The 20,147-nt window shown below is 41.3% G+C and overlaps 1 protein-coding gene across 1 annotated transcript in view; it reads left to right on the forward strand.

The window, feature by feature from the left end:
- si:ch211-186j3.6 (neural-cadherin) overlaps positions 1-20,147 on the forward strand; it is a 153,888-nt gene continuing 133,741 nt past the window's right edge. Inside the window, exons 1-2 of the mRNA XM_056608050.1 lie at positions 1-358; positions 14,274-14,416. Of these exons, the coding sequence (XP_056464025.1) occupies positions 258-358; positions 14,274-14,416 (244 nt within the window). The 5' untranslated portion in view covers positions 1-257. The remainder of the gene's footprint in view (positions 359-14,273; positions 14,417-20,147) is intronic.

Here is a 20,147-nt window from a genome sequence, read left to right on the forward strand (position 1 = left end):
CAATAGTGGCTATGGACTGACTCTCTTGCCCTCTTCTCAACAGGGACCACGATGTTTAACTTCCCTAATTTAAATGTAAATGGCTCTTTCCCACCCCTCTCTTTGCAGTGTCTGCCAGCGACTGCGACTCAGAGGAGAACGCCGAGCTGACCTACTACACGCTGAGCCCGGACTTCACCATCTCCCCGCACGGCACCATCTTCCCTGCTGGCCCGCTGGACTTCGAGAGACCCAACCATCTGTACGAGTTTGTGGTGATGGCGGTGGACCGCGGCCAGGCTCCCCGGACCGGCACGGCCACCGTGCGCATACGCATGGCCAACATCAACGACGAGGTGCCCGAGTTCTCCCAGCATGTGTAAGTTTCACTTTCACTTTCACTTTGAAGTTGCGGTTTGTGTTGTTTGTATTTTCATAGGTAGTCTCTGTCATGTCACAGGCTCATCAGCAGACAATGACCGGCAGCCATGACATTCACATTTACATTTAGGGCATTTAGCAGACGCTTTTATCAAAAGCGACTTACAATAAGTACATTTGTCCGAAGAAAGGGCAACAATATATAGCTGTCGGTACAGTAAGGATGTTCATAGAACCAAGTGCCAAGCACCAACAGTTCTTAGGTTAACCCCTTCCCCGTACACAACAAAGCTAGCTTGCTTAACTGCTAGGATGTATGGACATAAAATGCTTGAGTGCCAGGTGAAAACATGAAATGTAATGCCGCCCACTCACGTGTGAACGAATAGTGTCAAGTCTGGCACAGGTCTTGATGAGGGGAATGTGGATTGCGCTCGCTGTGTGTCCAGAAGATGGATTCACAGGGATGTTTTTGATCAGTTTTGCCCATCATTGTGCCTGTAATATTTGAGAACCTTTGAGTATATGAGGCGGTACTTAACCATTGGAAGATGAGGGGTACAAATTTGAAGATGTTATGCCTTTTCTTTGAGGGATGTCGTCGATGCAATTTACAACAATATAAAACGTAACCATAAAACAGGTTTTACCAGTGGATACCTGATGTGTAATGGAATCCAATGCGTGATGGAAGACAGTACAGGCTTGGCTGTCTTGTGTTGTTAGTCCTGAACTAGTTCATATTTTATGGTGTTTGAACCGGGTGGAAAATTCTATTCTTCTGTAAGAGAGGGAGCTATAGAAAAAGTAGAGGGTAGAGAGGGAGCGATAGAGTGATATAGAGAGCTAAGAGGGGGGGAGAGAGAGAGAGAGAGAGAGAGAGAGAGAGAGAGAGAGAGAGAGAGAGAGAGAGAGAGAGAGAGAGAGAGAGATACATAAGGAAGGAAGGTGAGAGAATGCAACATAGAGGATAGAGGAGAGAGAGAGCAGGAGTGAGCAATAAGGCCCTTGTTAGGTCAGCTTTCACAGATGCTTTCCAGTTCACACACACACACACACACACACACACACACACACACACACACACACACACACACACACACACACACACACACACACACACACACATGCATTCACAGAGACACACACACACCCACACACACACACACACACACACACACACACACACACACACACACACACACACACACACACACACACACGCACACACACACACACACATGCATTCACAGAGACACACACACACACACACCCACACACACACACTCACACACACACACACACACACACAAACATACGCACACACAGCCACAGACACACAGACGCACACACACATGCATACACAAACACACACTCACATACACAGCCGCACACACATAGACTCCCACCAACCCACACACACACACACACACTCAAGTGCTCCTATGGCGGCATACCTGGCTTATAATTGGTTGATTTTCTACTAGATAGGTGTGCAGATGAGTGCATGTGTCTATGTTTCATTGATTTTCTGACACGAGCAGTTGAATAACTATGTGTGTTTCTCCTGAAGCCCGCAAACCCAATGCACTTCTTTAAATGACACCCCCACAAACGCCGTACAAACACACACACATGTGCGAGCGCACACACACACACACAAACACACACATCTGAATACGAGAAAACATGGTTTAATCAAAATAAATACATTCCATTTGGTATCTAGATCTGTGGCGTTTCAAAGTAATACAACACAGCACAAATGATCTCCAAAACGCAAAACGCGTCTGTGCATGTTGTGAGTGCTTTTCTGTTTGCATATTTGAATCTGTAGCATCATTTTGTGTGTGTTAGTGTGTGTATTTTGGAAGGTATGTGTGTGTGGTTGTGTGTGTGAGTCTAGTTGAGTAGTAGTAGTGTGCGGAGGATGTGAGATGGACAGACAAAGATCATTAAATGTATCATTTTCCAGAAGGTTTTCCTCATGTTTATTGATTCTCTTAAATACCAGCAGTGTGTGTATGTTTGTGTGTGTCTGTGGGCTTTTGCATTTATATCTATATGGTCCAGATGTCAAGATATCTACGTGGTCCTGATTTTTTAACTGTACAATATAATCATACATCGCTCACATATGGTCTCATCTTTGGCTATTTGCATGTGTGTCTCTATACAATGCCTGTGTCTCTCTCTGTGTGAGCATGTTTGTGTTTGTGTGTGTGTGTTCATCTGTGTACAGGTTGTTTGCGAGGGGGAGCTAGTTAATCGAAGGACTCCCCACAAACAAAGTGTCCCTCTAACAGCCACACAATCAATATGTTCTTGTGTGGGGAAGCAAGAAAAATACAACAATAACAAGAGACGGACCCACTAGGCAGAACTTTACAAACAGCCTGGAATCTGACTGGAGAAGACTCGTACATTTTATTCAAATTCTTATTATTTGCATCGCACGCCGTCTTGGCCCCCAAGCCCCAGCCCCCCCTTTTTGTGGGAGCTTTCACCCTCACATCAGGGCCCTCTCACCTGCCATTACCTGTTTGTTTCCACGGAAACCACCTCCAGAGGCGGGCTGCCTTCCATGCTGTGACTTTGTCAAGGAAGGTGGCACTTTGTGTGTTTTATGTGTGTGTGGGGGTTTGTGTGTGAGTGTGTGCATGTGCGTGTGTGTTTATGCACATGAAGGTGTGTGTTTGAGGTGTGTTTGTGTTACAGGTGTGTGTGTGTGTGTGTGTGTGTGTGTGTGTGTGTGTGTGTGTGTGTGTGTGTGTGTGTGTGTGTGTGTGTGTGTGTGTGTGTGTGTGTGTGTGTGTGTGTGTATGTGTGTATAAGCATGAGGGTGTGTGTTGAGCTGTGTTTGTGTTACAGTTGTGTGCGTGTGTGTGTTTGTTTGAGTGCGCCAAGCGTGGCATAATCCATGTGTGTGTGTTCATCTCTCTCTGTAAGGTGCGTTTGAATGAGTTTGTCTATTTACGTGCGCTTAAAATAGAGAAAAGGTTGACAGGATGAAAGGAAAACGGTAGAGTTGTGGTATTCCTCTCAGACTGCATGTTGTGCCGTTTCCTTTATCCCTCCTGTGGAAGCAGGTCAGGACCAGGGGCTAAGAGGGGAAACCAGGTAGAGGCGTGGAGGACAGCTGCATTCGATTTGTCACCCACACAACTCAGACAGACGATTAGCTTGTGAAAAGGGTCAGATGACTCTGGCCCTTTTCACTGCATCCTTGTTACTTTATTTTCTTCTGCATGTCGCCACCCACAAAGTTCCTATAAACGATGTGTCAACATATCCAAATGAAGCACTTAATGTAAAGGTAAAAGGTAAAAGGTGGTAATGTATCGTCTGTTGGCTCAGGTAATAAATCTCCACATACACCACCGTCCTTCCCAGTTAGACCCAGCAATTCATACAACCGCCACTAGATTACTCAAAGTGTCTCTGCAATATACTTAATTTGGTGCTGCTCAAAGATCCATGCAGTACAAAGCACTCCTCCGCTCATCCATCCACGTGTGTTTTGTTGTCAGTCATTTGACCTGGGTTTAGTGTGAGGTTTTTAAATATTGAAGTGACTATTACCCTATAAGTCACTTTAACTGTAACTTTTACAGGAGGGAGAAAGAAATGAGAATGATTAATAAAAAGTATATATACTGACCCTTGCACGACGCAGACATGTCAATACTTTACGGAAGAGAAGACATAGCCACTTGAGGGAAAAATTCCAACGTATGTGCTTCTATAAAAGTGAAACTCGTTAATCAAGTGTTTCAAGAAAGAAGCTATTCATCAATGTCTTGACTCACCACAATGCCGGGGAGGCCATCACAGCATATGCTTATAGCCCAGCGGGATAAACAGTGCATAAGTGTCATCATTTTGTGAAGCACATGTCTTCTGAAATTGTTGAATTGAACATGGTTGTGATTGTAGCAATCCGTCTTAAGGATAACCCTGATATTTCAGTGTCGGGTAACCAAGTAAAATAAACATATAGCTTCTTCACTGTTAAACAAGCATCACGAATCAGCAGGCATATAGTGAAAGACTTTCAATCATCTATTGATCATATAGTGTGCGTTCATAGTTTCTGTTGGCAGGCGCAATATGAAGTGGCAGTAAGTGCCGAGGATTTAGTCAAAAGCGTACGACTATGCAAATGAAGGGATTTTTTTTCTTCTACTTTAAATGTAGCAAGCTTATCTGTTAAGCAGATGGTGAACCAGCACTCTGAAACGTCTCTCTTAGCTGTTGTTGGTATGATTCATTCTCAGCTGCGTCTTACTTTTCACATGTTTATGGGTCGCTGAGGCGTAATGAAAGATGTCTTGCGTAAACCTAATGTAATGCAACCCATTGACTCACTTAACTGTTGGGAGAAACTGTAATATTCTCCCGTTTTTTAAACCACACAATGTAATTACATTAACTCCAGTGGAGGAAGCTTAAATTGGATGTTTAAATATCTAAATAATAAAATATTTAATAATTTCTGCAACATTCAGCGAAGACTGATTTTAAGTTTATATTCTGTAACAATTTTGGTAAACAGCAAAATGAGCTTTTATCAATTTCACCCATTGATGTTAGAAAAATGTTCTAAAAATAATTTGCACATACATAATGCATTCAATTTCAGACTTTTGCAAACGCATTTGGCTAGACATGATGATGTCTATAAACTGCCTGTAGGGCCAGGGAGCTGTTGCTCCCTGCTTTGGCCCACATAAAGACACGTGTGTGCCACATATATATGTGGTGTCTGTTGCCTGATCACAGAGTCCAATTCAACACAGAACATTCATGTTCTTGATGTGAGGCCGCTGACACACCTCAGTGTCAGAGACACCTTAGCATTGCAGGGAAGTGGATGCATTCGACGGGGGAGAATTGTATCCAGAAACATTGACAGGAAAATTACACACGGGCACACACACCAACGCACGCATGCACACCTGCGCACACACACACACACAAACATCCACACATTGCTTGTAATCTACAACTATGGCTACAGCTTTGACATAACACCCCTCCCCGCTACTGAAAGTACGAGGGCAGGGGTTGACTGCGTGGGTGCCCTCCCGTGTAATTCCACCATCAATTTCATGCCGGGGTTATGAACCGCCACTGATGGCCGTCGGCTTCTCAGGTGAGATAAATACCAGCAATTATGTTTGCCCCCCCCACCCCACCATTCAACCACACTCCCCAGACAGCTCACCTGAATCCCAAGACAGCTATCAAGTGAGGAGAAAGAGAGTGTGAGAGAGAGACATAGACAGAGAAAATAATAAATTACAATTATAATTCTTTATGAGAACCCAAACATTTAAAAAAAATACAGATCCTTCATCTTTACATACATTCTAGTAAAATCCTCACTTTTACCAAACCCTTGAAAGATACCACACACTCTTTTTTCTATTTTCTGCTTCCTACTATTAGTAGATCGCTTGTTTTGTTCGTCAAACATCAAATGTATCAATCTCCCTTTTGTTTTGTCCTGCCATAAGAAAAGTAAAAAAGAAAAGAAACGGCCCACTAAAACTCTCCAAAGGAAGTTAACAAACTACCAAGCAGTGTGAAAAATAGTGTCAATCTGAAACAATATAAAAAACTGTGAAAGATTGCCGCTCTGTGTGAACAAAACAGGCATTTATCTGAAACCGCACGGTTTAAAATAGATATGAACGCATTCACTGCAATTATCCCGTGTAGAACACACCAATGCCGATCAACAATGTTTTTGTCAACGGTGGCTTGTATAACATGCCTCGAGCTGGATTTTTCTTTCCCTTGACTCTAAAATGTTCTCTCCGGGGTGTATCCTTCCAAGTCTGAACTTTTCCTTTGTTCACAGCTTTAACACACACTTTATACTGATTGTTTTCAATAACGCAGTCCAGTGCCATCCACTCTTTACCAACTCCGGAAAAGGGCTCAGCACCTGTTGCTTTAGCCTTAAAAGCCAACCTTGAAAATGGTCATTCTGATCTGGTGCCATCACTCCATTACATCATACGTCTTTAAGTTGTTTCTGTCCCTCTTCTGATAAGGTATTGGTGAAGCTTGCAAGAAGTTGTTCCACCAGGTGATTAGAATGAATCACCACATTGGCAGCCAGTGCCAAGGTGTTAGCTATCTTCTCACAGAGAAGTCAGTTGTACAAGGGTTTTTCACCGTAACCACATCGCATCTGAATAAAGTCCCAGGTTGACAGGGAATCTCCAGCCATGCTCCTTTAAGGACTGGCTACCTTAGAAGCCAGTGAAGTGATTGATTGATTAGAGTCTGAACTAGTTCTATTCATGATATTCCAGGTTTTAAAAAACACTCAAATAAAAAAGTGGCAAACATTTACGATTAAGAAAAGATGAGTCAAGAATACAAAATTCCATACCCAAGTTGTAATTCCCAACTCAACTTAAAAACATTTCTGCTAAATCTTGCGGTTCATATAAAATAATATATTTAAACTTAAATCTAAAAGCTGCCCTTCTACTTTCAAGGTGAACTAAACCCTGTCCTTCCCCTCTTTAGATACATACACAAAATATTGTGGTATCCAGTGCAACATATCCTAAATATACTGTAACTCTAAAATAATGCCCTGAATCCTTGCTGGGGTGTCTAAAACGCTAAGTCGATATACTGCAGGTCCCACAACATCATTTTGACCCCTTAATCACGTGAACTCCTAGGTACTTTATACTGTTTGTGGTCCATATAAGCCCTTCAGTTAGTTCCACTTTTTATTTTTGCCATTTTCCCACAATTGATTGTTCTTCTAGCAAAATGTCCCTTTGAGTATGAGATTAACCCATACAGCTCGACAATGTGGATCAACGTGTGAACTTCACTATCTTCCTTAATAGCTATGATGACAACATCTGTATACACAAATAGACATAATCGAGCGACACATCAGCTACCGTTACCCAGCTTTCCTAATCCTACACAGTAAGGGTTTGTTCGCAAGTGAGCAAAGCACATCAGAGAAAGAACAGCCCTGTTGATTTCCCCTAGTAATGTTAAAAGAAGCTTTTAAGCCACTGTTTACGTTCAATACACTATCAGCTTCACTATGGACCACCCTGATCAGGTGAAGGAAACCAGACGAGAAACTAAAAGTCTCTTAAAGACTTCCAAGAGGTATTGTTACTCCACCCGGTCATATGCTTTTTCTTGGTCCATGCCAATAAAACCAAGCAGACATCAAATGAACTAGAAATGTCCAAAAAGTCCTGAATTAATTAATGTTTCATCAATCTGCCCAGGATATAATTTGATTGGTCTGTGTGGACAACCTGATCCGTCATGTCTCTCAGATGATTTGCTTTCAACATGACATTAAAAAAAGACAAAATGGGGTGTCCATAACACTCAAATCTGTCAAGCCTTGGTAGTGATGAGTAATTGTCTTTGCAATGAGACCAGGAATATTGTCTTTCAGTACAATGTGTTTAGAACACTACACATCCTCCACAATTCACTTAAAATTCTCCTTGACTGTCGATGTCGTTTGATGTGATTCCTTCCCAAATCGCTGATGGTGCCGTTAAAATCACGTAAAAAATTGCTTGAATTGCAGCCTTTTAAGATGACTGATAATTCATCTTAAAACACACATCTATCCCGAGGCAAGCTGGTGCGTAAACAACACTATTTTCTTTTCATATCTTGCCTTTAGTAGACGACCCTTAGCAATTTCTTCACAATCAAAGGAAATTTAAAAAAAAGAAAAAAAGAATAAGTATTGCTCAAATGACTAAAAACAACCTAAACACCCCACTCTCTCTGCCATTCAACCTCAGCTCCCTAGCTACTGTGAGTTTCTTGGGTAAAAGCAATTTCAATGTTCTTTGTATTCACGACTCTATTTTCTCTACATCTCCTGCACCGTGGAGACTTAAAGATACTATCTTAAAACTGCTCATGGTTATAATGTGTTGAAAACAAGTGTGGAAAACAAGAAAAATCATATCAATAATGTATATCTGCTCAACCGATTATTATTTACTGTTGGACAATTCATCTTCCTCATTTGTGGCAGCCTTACCAACAGTTTCCTTAGCCTGTATACATCTTTCTCTAAAATACTTTCCACGCCTCTCTGTCTCTTTCATTTCCTCGCAGTATCAATGAAGAACAAACATTTAGGAAAATAAACTTCAAAATGTCCCCTTTTGTTTCTAAAGAAATTCGTACTCGTTCCAGACTATAACCCTGTCTCCCCTGTCCATCTGAAAGTAGTCTGTCTGTGAGCGACATGTCAGAGGCAGTGGTGTTATGCAGATTTTTTTAAGTTGGGGGAACGCTATTTTTAAATACGTCATCATAAAGAATCCCACAAGCGTGTGCACACACTCACATGCACAAAGAAAGAAATGCTTAAAATAATCACCAGATACAGCAACTACTACTTACTTACTTTAGCTACTGTTTTACTTTCACACTCTGCAGTGCTGCATTGGATGAGTTTCATGCAATTCATTAAAGGCCTGAGCTCATCAGGTATAGAATCCCCAGTGCTCTTGATAAAGTACCTGAATCCATTAATTGCACACAAAGTTGGCAGCCTGAATCTTTTGAAGAGTTCACCTATTTACCCGTACCCAAAACTGGGCGGCATATTCTGTGCTGGTGGCCATTGGTCGCGTTCCAGGACCTTCAGTGCTGCAATTAATTTGACCCACTCTGAGTCCGACTCGGCCTAGGGGACTGACCTCCTCAATGATGCAGCAGTGAACATTGATTGCTCAGATTATTGCTTAGACTTCTGAGAAACTGCTGGCGATGATTCTAACAATTTTTTATTTGTCTGTCAGCACAACTGTGCAAAACCTGCCTTCTGATATTTCAATTTCAGCCACAAGGACTTTGGTCCCTGGTCGTTCACAGAGTCCATCAATGAACCGAATGCTACGATTGATCAGTTTGTCTGTGCAGGTTACTGACATTGTGTGTTTTTTTTTGTAAACCTTTTGATAGCAGGGCTAACTCATTCAACGTGTCATACATGAGTGCTAAATCTAACAAGAAATGCTTTGAAGTTAGCCACTTTAACAGACCTTCATGTAGTTTCCTACCGGAGGCCGATCGTTTCTCATCTGTCCTCGCAAAGATAATATAGTGAGCACATTATGATTCATAATGATTCCAAGGCAGACATGAAAGGTCTGGCCACCCATCTCGTGCTCAACACACAAATGATTTTTTTACTGCAATTCGGCAGCAAACTCTTCCAGTTCTTGTTTGGTTTTGGGGTGAACAGTTGTACACAGTGTATCATTTATCCATAAATGCCTGAAGATTGGTTCACACCACTGACGTCAGACACAGTTTCACCAACAGCGGGCTCCAGCCTGGGATGTAGGCAATGCCTCGGAAGTTCAATCAAATCTAGAAACATAAAATGTGTTTCACAGCTCAAACTTGAGGTACTCGATCAGTGCAGTTGTGCATCCCAGGCTGGCGGTTTCGTCTAAGTATTTCTTAGATTCTTTGGCTGATTTTATCATGCATATGGTCGGTTTTCTGCGTTGTATCTAGAGTGCAAACCGATGTAAGTGTCAATTACATTTTCGCATTGTTTTGCATGCGTTTTGCAGCAATGTGACCATTTGACTATTGATGTTTAATGATTTTTTTTTCTGGCCCACATTTCCTCGGTGCATATAGCAAAAAATGAGCCTAGAGTTAGCAATCTTAGCTGAGGAGGTTAGGGAAACGTTGCTAATCTCTTCAGGCGTCCAGCTAGCATCTGAACCATCGGCGGTTGTGTCAGTGCTCTCTGCTTGCTCCGACGGCTTAAGTACCAATGCTGTATTTATTTTTCCTGCTTTTTTTCCATTGACATCATCTTTTCCGAAAATTAAAATCGTGGGCTGGTACAGTGTCAGCTTGAAGACGATGGTAAAAATCAAATAATTGGGGGGCATTTAGTCTTTTTTATGACAAAGAAGACCGCCGTATGCGTGTTTCTCAAAGGGATGCGTTGTTCGACAAGAGTGTTCACTTTATCCGTCGAGTCTAGATTCATAACCACAGCTCTATTCATTCTGGACGCTGCTTTGATACCATCAAAGCCCACCACCGCACCCAGCGCTGACCCTCACTCCTCCCCCGAGAACTCAACACGCAGGGCCGGAGCCAGAGATTTCTTACCACCCTATTCAATTTTTGGCACAACAAACAACTAGCTTACCACTAGCTACCGCCATATTTTTGTTTAAAAAACTTGAAAGATTGCTGGACAGTGCTTGGGAAAATAATAGAAAATAAATATGATAAAAACACCTGTGAAAAATCAAACCTTAAAGAGAAAAGAACCAGTCAATGTCGAACACATTCCCTACAACCTCCAAAAACGCTCTCGCATCGGCACGATAGAGAGAGAGAGAGAAGAGCGGCAGCTATCTAGACTGAAGCCATTTTCTAAATTTAGATTGAATGTGGGCTAAGATTTATGTTAAAAAAAATCCAAAATCATTATTTTAAGAATAAGAATTCCGATTTTCGACATGGTATGTATCAAGGAAAAGTCTCTGCATTACAACGTGACAATTCTCCAAAAATGGTACAGTTGGGAATACTGTCAGGACTAGTGGTGGTGGGGTAGCAGGAACAAACGGGATAGGATCCGAATCCAGACGAGTGTGTGTTTGTTATTCCAGTGATTAGCTGCTGTTTGTGAAGAGGACTCAAATGGTGGAGGAAACCCTAGCATTTATACTAGCAGTATCTGTCAGCCTGGTCTTCTTTATCTACGTGTGGGGGTGTAAGCGCCTATTTTCCATCATGTGTCTTTGTTTGGGAGTGTATCATAAAAAGCCAAATATGACCAGATTTAATACTAGACTGATGCACATCTTCACACACTCACACACACACACTCACACACACACACACACACACACACACACACACACACACACACACACACACACACACACACACACACACACACACACACACACACACTACAACACATTTACAGTGTTAAATCGTCAGTGTCAAATGTATTACATAACACGTCAGCAAAGAATTCCGAAAATAAATGTTTCCCAAGGCATTATGTGAGGAAACAGTGCCAAACGGGGGGGGCTTCAGGACAGCAAGGATCAGTGAGTGGATCACATGTTCCTTTCATGTGATTGAGAAATTCGATTGGAACGATGGGATTTTGTTTGGTTCCACTCGCTGCCCTCTATGTACAGTACCTATGTGACCCCCATAAAGCTGCTCTAGGGCAGCCGGTCATATTGTTTATATACTAGCATAACAATACACGTACAGAAAGAACTCTAAATGTACCAACCTAGGTCTGTACATCTTCTAACGTACCAGCTCAAAGTTCAGGATATAAAATATACCCCGTCCTTAGCATCAGTTCTTCATTATCTAACCAAAAAGTCACCATTGCAATATCTATTTTATATCGTTGTTCAATATTCAACTTTTAACAATGTGATTATTTGGCCACAGCCGGAGTCTGTTTGCAGAATTATTAGGATAGTTTGCTCATTACAACCAAAGTTGTTTAAACATTTGAACATAGACATTGTTTTCTTGGGGGAGAATGGTATAGTGACTTACTGTACTGCTTTCAGACTAGCTGTTTTTTTGTATTGCATTGTTTGAAAAAAAGGTAAACGTAGCTAACTGCTTTCTAAAGAGCTTGAGGGCAGTGTGCCTTCGAAAGCAATCTCATAGACCGACTGAAGGCTAAGCCGGTACTCCCCTCGCCCCCTGCCCTAAATGAAACTTGAGCTCACTGTAATTTGGTGGTTCTTATTATTGGTCCAGCATTTGGTGAGTGTATCGACTCAATTGTGGCACACACACAAAGGCATTATTCAGTAAGTCCTGCATGGTTCTGAAATTACTTTTTTTCGTGAATGGACACAGGGGAAATACCAATGTGTGGCCGGAGTTAGGGGACCGAGTGATGTTTAACAGCAGATGTTCATCATCTGTCTGTTTACTCGTGGATCTGTGTTGTTTAAGGTATATGTCGCTGAGGTCTCCCAAGACTCCCAAGAAGATTTTTCGATAATGTCTAACATCGTTGTTGATCTGCTTTCCTACGCATCATTTGAACCCTAACAGAATCTGCCTGTAATATCACCGTCGCACTTGGCGAGTAAGATATTATTAGGCATGAACATTAGTTCATATAAAATAGCCCTTTCGCCTTCACATTTTATTTCTATAAAAATTGACCATTAAATATGTATCTTTAGTTTATATGTTAGCATTCGCACCCAACCTCAGATACATTTGGGTGTCTGGATCTTTTCAATCTGTGCTTGCCGGACCATCATTTCCGACACAGTCCTGTTAATATACCCTTCAGTGATTGACATGTGTGTAAATGGTGGGGAAGTGTTGCAATACATTGCATGACTTTACATTACCGGCCAGGCCCCCACTCCACTGACATTTACTCAAAATAGAGTTAGAAAATACTTATTTGCAGCCAGTGTCTAGTTTAAACCAGAAGTCTTGCCTTTAGACATACCATGAGTTCTGATACCATGACATTAAAAAAAAGTTACCGATGCATGTGTGGTTGTGTGTGTGTGCTTGCATGAACATGTGTATTTCTTTGTGTACGTGTTCATGTGTGTGTGTGTGTGTGTGTGTGTTTGTGTATACACAAAAAGTTTTACTTTCTTTCCCTCATTAAGGGGCTAGAGCAATGTTTGTCAACGCTTCCAGCTGTGTACTGTGAAACACACCTGTACTCTTTAAGATTGTTATGTTTACCGCTGCGCGCGTTTGGGAGCCTGCAGATCAGAACAGAGCATCAACGAGAGAGAGAGAGAGAGAGAGAGAGAGAGAGAGAGAGAGAGAGAGAGAGAGAGAGAGAGAGAGAGAGAGAGAGAGAGAGAGAGAGAGAGAGAGAGAGAGAGAGAGAGAGAGAGAGAGAGAGAGAGAGAGAGAGAGAGATGTAATGGGTGAAAGATTGAGAGAGAAACACATGGGAGGGAGAAAGAGAGAGACAGAGGGGAAACGTGCTTTATTTCCTACTGAGCAATCTACCCTCCATGTTTAAAGAGTGTATACCTCCTTGCAGGTCTATATTCTTCCCAAGCTAACTCTAATATGGATGTGTTTTGGAGGGGGGTGTTGGCCTGTGAAAGTGGTAGCAGAGAAGAAGGAAGCCCAAGAACAATGTGGAATACTTTTATATTTTTGCTTGGCTATAAGTCTGATTGTATCACTGCAGCCTAAAAAAGGACCTTAGAAGGATAGGGAAATGCTTGTTTTTCCCCAACATCTTCAGGTAACTACCTTGGCAGGGATATGTTATTGGCTGCTGGCCTCCCCCTGTTCAATTTATCACAGTCTTATCCGGTGTTGTTGACACTTTGATAAAAAATGATCTATTTGTTTTCTGCTGTGACCTTTTTGGGTGATATATATAGAGATATATATAGAGTGGCATCGATGTGCTGCTGAGCTGGAGAGAAACAAGGGAAAACCCAAATCATATTAAATGGCAACTTCCAATCAGTGATCTAATAATTGTTATTGAATCGGCACATCATACCTGCCACATCAGTCAAGCAATTCACATACTACATTGTATTACATTTGACGATAGCCTAATGAAACGCGACAAATATGGTAAGGAGATCTGCGTCCCTTATTGTGAAGTCATTTTAATGCGTTTACCAAATGGTGTTTTCTGTATGTCATTTAAAGCTTTGTTTCTATTTCTCTGTAATTAATATATCATAAAAGGTTTGAACAAAATCTATATTTGACCTAAACAACATTCACACATGAAGGCATTATTCACATATAATGTAATAACATCATCGTGTGTGTGTGTGTGTGTGTGTGTGTGTGTGTGTGTGTGTGTGTGTGTGCGTGTGCGTGTGCGTGTGCGTCAACAGCTACAGGACATTTGTCTCGGAGGATGCAGGGCCCAACACACTGGTTGCCACGGTACTGGCAAAGGACCCGGATGGCGACGGGATTACCTACAAAATCACAACAGGGAACGAAGAGGGGAACTTTGTCATCGACAGCCAGAAAGGTAAGAGACCCTCTTCCGGAAAGCCTTTTTACTTTCTCCTTTGTGAATGCTTTGTTCTACATTGTCGGCTGTCTTCCATTCTTCTCCATGTGCCTTTACTATATTTGATCTGTGCTCTCTTTCAAGCATGACATGCATAGGTGAGAGCTATATAGGGCTTGTACATCAGAATGGGATACTTTGCCATATTGAGAGGACTCTAGTTATTTTTATGTAAAATCCTAAATCAACCTAAATATCCCATAACCTAGGCATTATTTTGCCATGCCTTGCATTAGAAACACTGTGGCAGTTAAAAGGGGCTGGGTTTTAAAATTGCTAATATGTCTTATCCGAACTTCAACATAGTATTCGAGGCCAAATGGTCACTGTAACTAAGAGCAGAGAGGTGTTTCTGGATCTGTGGAGCTCTCTCTGGGCCCTGGTTGATTCTGATGTCCGTGTCCAAAAGTTAGCTTCTTTTAATCACATCAAAATGAGTGCCTCCATTTTTCAAGCAGAGGATAATTGCAATGATATTATCGATATGTAAGGGATGATGTATAGAACGTTGACGATCATTATCGAAAATATGCCCCTTTAGGGCGAAGCAAGACACCTTCACTTCGCGTCGGTGTCCTGTTCGCCCTTCCGGGGCTTATTTTCCCGATAATGAACGGCGCCCTATACATTATCCCTTACATATAGATAATGTCATTGCAATTATCCTCTGCTTGAAAAATGGAGGCACTCATATTGATGTGATTTACAAGCCTTATGCAATAAATAAACTGTGCACATATTAAACCAATTGTTTGCTTTGTTCAACTACAACAACAACAAAAGTGTCTTTGTCTATAGAAAGATCCCCCGCCCCTTCCCTCAATCCTTGTTAAACGTGAAATGAGGGAATACCAAGCTCCCTCTGTCACTGATTCCTCGCTCTGACCATTACCTCACTGCAGCGGCCTGCCTTTGTGATTAGTAACGTAAGAGCTCAGATCATTACACTCTATCACTCCTCAAGTGGCTCTGCCCAGAGATTCTGCTCACAAGGATTTTCTCCTGAACCACATCGAACCGAGGTCACGCTGCTCGTAAAATGCAGCCCTCCTCCTTTATTCATGTGACTCTCCCACTCTATCGCTCTCTCCCTTTCTCCGTCGCTCTCTACCTCGCTCTGTCACTCTCTCCCTCTCTTTATCACTCCCTTACTGTGTCGCTCTCTACCTCACTCTATCGCTCAGTCCTTCTCTCTATCCCGCTCTTTTTTGCTTTCAAGTTCTTTCTCTCGATCGCTCTCTCTCTCCCTCTATCTATCTCTCTCTCCCTCCATCTCTGTGGTTCCCTTCCTCTAGCTATCACTCCCTCCACCTCTCTATCGCTCTCTTCCTCCATCTCTATTGCTCTCTCTCTATTGCTCTCTCCCTCCATCTCTATAAATAAAGTTCAGGTCTTTATGAATGCGGACATGGTCAAAGGTTACCCGCGCGTGTTGTCAATGCCATTTAGGTTGACCGACACTGTGTGTGTGTGTGTGTGTGTGTGGTGGGGGCTACTCCAGTTGTTCTGATGTCCCATTGGTGGAGAAAATGCCTCGGAGCTTGTGCCATGAGCGATCTGAATTTTAAATGGGTTAAGACCACTCTTGAGTTCATGTGGGCTTGTGCAGAGCTAATATGTCTATGTATGAATATATATATATATATACACATGGGCAGAAAAGTAATTTAATAGCCATTCAACCCTTTTGTAAATTGCCACCACTGCCAGATCTGCATATCACATTAAAGGGTAATACGGTGACTTTTACAAATTCAATTACTCATAACTTCAAGGCACAATTTCCACCACTCGCGGGCAATAACATTCACTGTCAAGTCAGAGTGTCTTTTCAAATCATTCCGTTTGCATCGCTTACCAAGCCAGGCACATAGCAAGGTGTGATTGGCAACCATCAGATAATGAGCGACTAAATTGTTTTTTTTGTATTTAAATAGTGTTTTTAATTTGCAGATATTGTTTGCTCATCACTATGCAAGTCACAGGTCTGGGCTAGGTCTGCCTTTTCAAAGCCCAATATCAATCTGACAAAGTGATGCTGGCTTTATAAACCCCCTGTAGGAATAGTAAGTATTTCCTATGGTTTTTTTCTAGTTGCAATATATTTTATTGTACATAAACCACCATATTAATACTCGGAATTATTCCTCGGTCATCAACTGATTTCATTTATTTAATAACTGTTTAATTACTAATATAATTTTTGTTTGAGACATTATGAACTTCTTCTAGTTAATGCTCACCGCTTGTGAATTAATACTGTATAAAAAATATAACAGCATTAGCATACTAAACATGATGATATGCATTCCTTGGTTGTGTAAAAAAATACACAATGTGATAGATTGTTATTGCACCTGAGTGCTGCCATGAATGATTATTTGTGTAACTGTTATTCTATTGATTATCTTACGATTCATTTCCATCCAAAATGGAATACAATTCCTTTAGATTGCTTTTCTTTGATTTAGAGCAAGAGATGGAGAAGGAGAAAAACAAACACATTATCATGTTCTACCGATAATAATTAATGTTAGTCATATTCCCTATTTTCCTTTAACTTTAACCTTTAATTATATTGATTATAATTATTCAAATGTTATTCAGGGATTTGACATTTACTCCAAAAATATATGCTTAATATAATGGCATAGATATAGTAATCAGATGAGATATAGGCCTATACCAGCAAGCCCAACATAAAACACACACACACACACACACACACACACACACACACACACACACACACACACACACACACACACACACACACACACACACACACACACACACACACACACACACACACACACACACACAAAGACGTCAATCAATGTATCAATGTAGAACAAGCCTGATACTAGAATAAACATGTTCTTATCTAGGCCTGGGTACCAGACTTATCTGCGAGCTCCTGTTTTATTTGCTTTGGCACATGCGTTTGGCCACCCTCCAATCCAGAGATATTTTCAGTAGCCCTGACCCGAGTCAGGCCAATCACAGCTCTTTATCTAATTTGGGGCGGGTTAACATGTTCCCTTCTGTTGACAAGCAGGGCTTTTCAACAGAAATGTCCAGAGTTGAAAGATTTTTACTCCTATGCATGAAAAAGCATCCCAGCTTCCTATACCCTTAAAGATTTCTCTCTGGGTGTACCTTTGTGGTCAAGAGAACCGGACAAAATGTCCCGTGATGGGCAACACCCCAATTTCATCATTGATTGCATTGACTAATCCCGGCAGCCCTAAATGCACTGATAATTGCTTTCAACCCAATGTTATACAATATTATAATTTAGCAGCCCTGAACTAGATTCAAGTGTAATGTTGTAAAATGTAAACATGGTTGGTTTATGAACACACGGAAAACCTCATTGCCGCTAATATTAATTTGTAATCATCGTCAGGACAGCAGGCTTCCTCATGCAGGGTTGTTAGCTAGGTGTTGGCACACCTTTTAATTTTTTCTGTTGATGAGTTTTTAGGTTCGATGAGCAATAACTCAAGCCTCAATGAGGATCGTGATTAACTGCTCACATATGAAGGCGCAGTTGTAATTGACTTTGCAAAATGACCAACCTCTAAACAAAACAAAACGCGTGTTCGGTTGCATTGCGACAGTGTTTTGGGCTAATGGGTGGAGTTACGTCCACTCTACTACGTTCTTGGCTGGTCAACAGGAAACCAACTGCCTAATGTTGCTGCTAACACATTGCACATGAGTGTTTACCTTTTCCACAGAGATATAGAGTCGCTTAACTAAAGAATAACAGCCATTCTGCTCACCAGCTGATCTTGACGGGCAGATATTTTCTTCTCCATTCCTACATGTATGTATATATATATATATATATATATATATATATATATATATATATATATATATCATTGCATAGGCAGTGCATCATTGATATATATATATATATCATTGCATTTATATATATATATATATATATATCATTGCATAGGCAGTGCATCATTGATACATATATATATCATTGCATTTATATATATATATATATATATATATATATATATATATATATATTTATCGATATATATATATATATTTATATATATATATATATATGCAATGATTTTAATGTTCTTGCTGAACCCCCAGAATACAACGCTGAAGATTAATTCCCTAATTTATCTTCTTAATGTATGTATTCTAACGTATTAAAACATATAGATACATATTAAAATATACTGCTGCTATTCATCACCTTGTTCTTGGCTGCCTCCGTCCTTGTTTTCCAGTACAACATAAATCATAATCCTGGCTCAGCCAGTGCGTCACTGATAAGTGTGGTTTAGTTATTTCTATGTTGTGACATCAGGTTTTTTTTTTAAGGGATTCTAAAATATACATGCAAAGTTGAGTGGATGACATTATGGAATTGCAGTTAGCCAATGTGACAGTGGGTTAGGACGATGTGGGCTAAGATGAAGGTTTTACTGCACTCGGATGATGAGAGAGTGGACTCTCATTGCTACAGTCGAGGACATAGCTAACCAAAACGTGTCTTTTCCAACACAGTGTGATTCCCTGCCTTGCCTCTGTATTAGAGCTTATACCCAAGCGATCAAACAAATCCTTTTCACTATTTCCCCTTGTTAGAGGCTCAAAGAAGGGCTTGTCTTGCAGTGTTCTTTCACATTATTAGTCTATGAATTCATGGTCGAAAGGGGTTCATGACTAACGCGGAAGTGGAGTGATAACGCAGACCAGCTCCAGGTCAGCTCTGCTTAAGGGCAGCCAGTGGGGTACAAAGTGATGAGGGGGTCCCGATTAAAACGGGGATCTATAGAGTGTCTATTAAAGACGCTTGATCACAGAAGGACCTCCTGGGCATAAGGAGGAGGAATGGGGACTTCTTTGTTTAATTTGAATTCAGGGTTTCCTGGGGCTTGAGGTAACATGAGGGTGCTATTCTACTTTGCATAAAACAGTCGAGATGTTTTTGTTGCGGTCGGTGTTGTTGAATTTGCCCTTTTGCCCTTTAACTTCATCTCAGTACTTTTTGAACGGTTGCATTGACTCCGCAGCCTTGTTTCAGTCTGCTGGGATGACCTGCGAGGTTGACCTGAGAGTCTTACATGCAGGAAGCCCTTGTCTCACACCCGGCTCTTTCCATATCGTTTACTTTATTGTGACACGTGGTTTCTGTTTGTCTCTGTGGCTGATTTATTTCTCTCTCCCTCTCGATCTTACTCTAACTCTCACTCTCTCGCTCCCGCTCTCTCTCTCTCTCTCTCTCTCTCTCTCTCTCTCTCTCTCTCTCTAGCTTTATCTCGGTCTATATGTCCCTTTCTCTTTTCCCATTATCTCTGTCTTCTGTTTGTGTTTCTTTTATCTTGTCTACTCATTCTCTGGTACTTTTTCCATTCTCTCTCTCTCTCTCTCTCTCTCTCTCTCTCTCTCTCTCTCTCTCTCTTGCCTGTCTCTGTTCTGAGTAATTCTCTGTGTCTCATCACCACTTTATTGTTTTGGTGTTACATGCTGTGACATTGATCAGCGAGAGCATTGGGAGACAGGGAACGAGCAATAGAAAGGAAGAGCTGAAGAGAGAGGGAGAGAGAGGGTGAAAGTTCCCCTGCTACCTCTCCCTTGTCATTCCATGTTATTACTTTCTCTTTCCCCAGCCCTCTTAAAACCCCAAGCACAAAACCAACAATAACAC

Source organism: Gadus chalcogrammus, chromosome 14 (genome assembly GCF_026213295.1).
Source record: "Gadus chalcogrammus isolate NIFS_2021 chromosome 14, NIFS_Gcha_1.0, whole genome shotgun sequence".
Lineage (NCBI taxonomy): Eukaryota > Metazoa > Chordata > Actinopteri > Gadiformes > Gadidae > Gadus > Gadus chalcogrammus.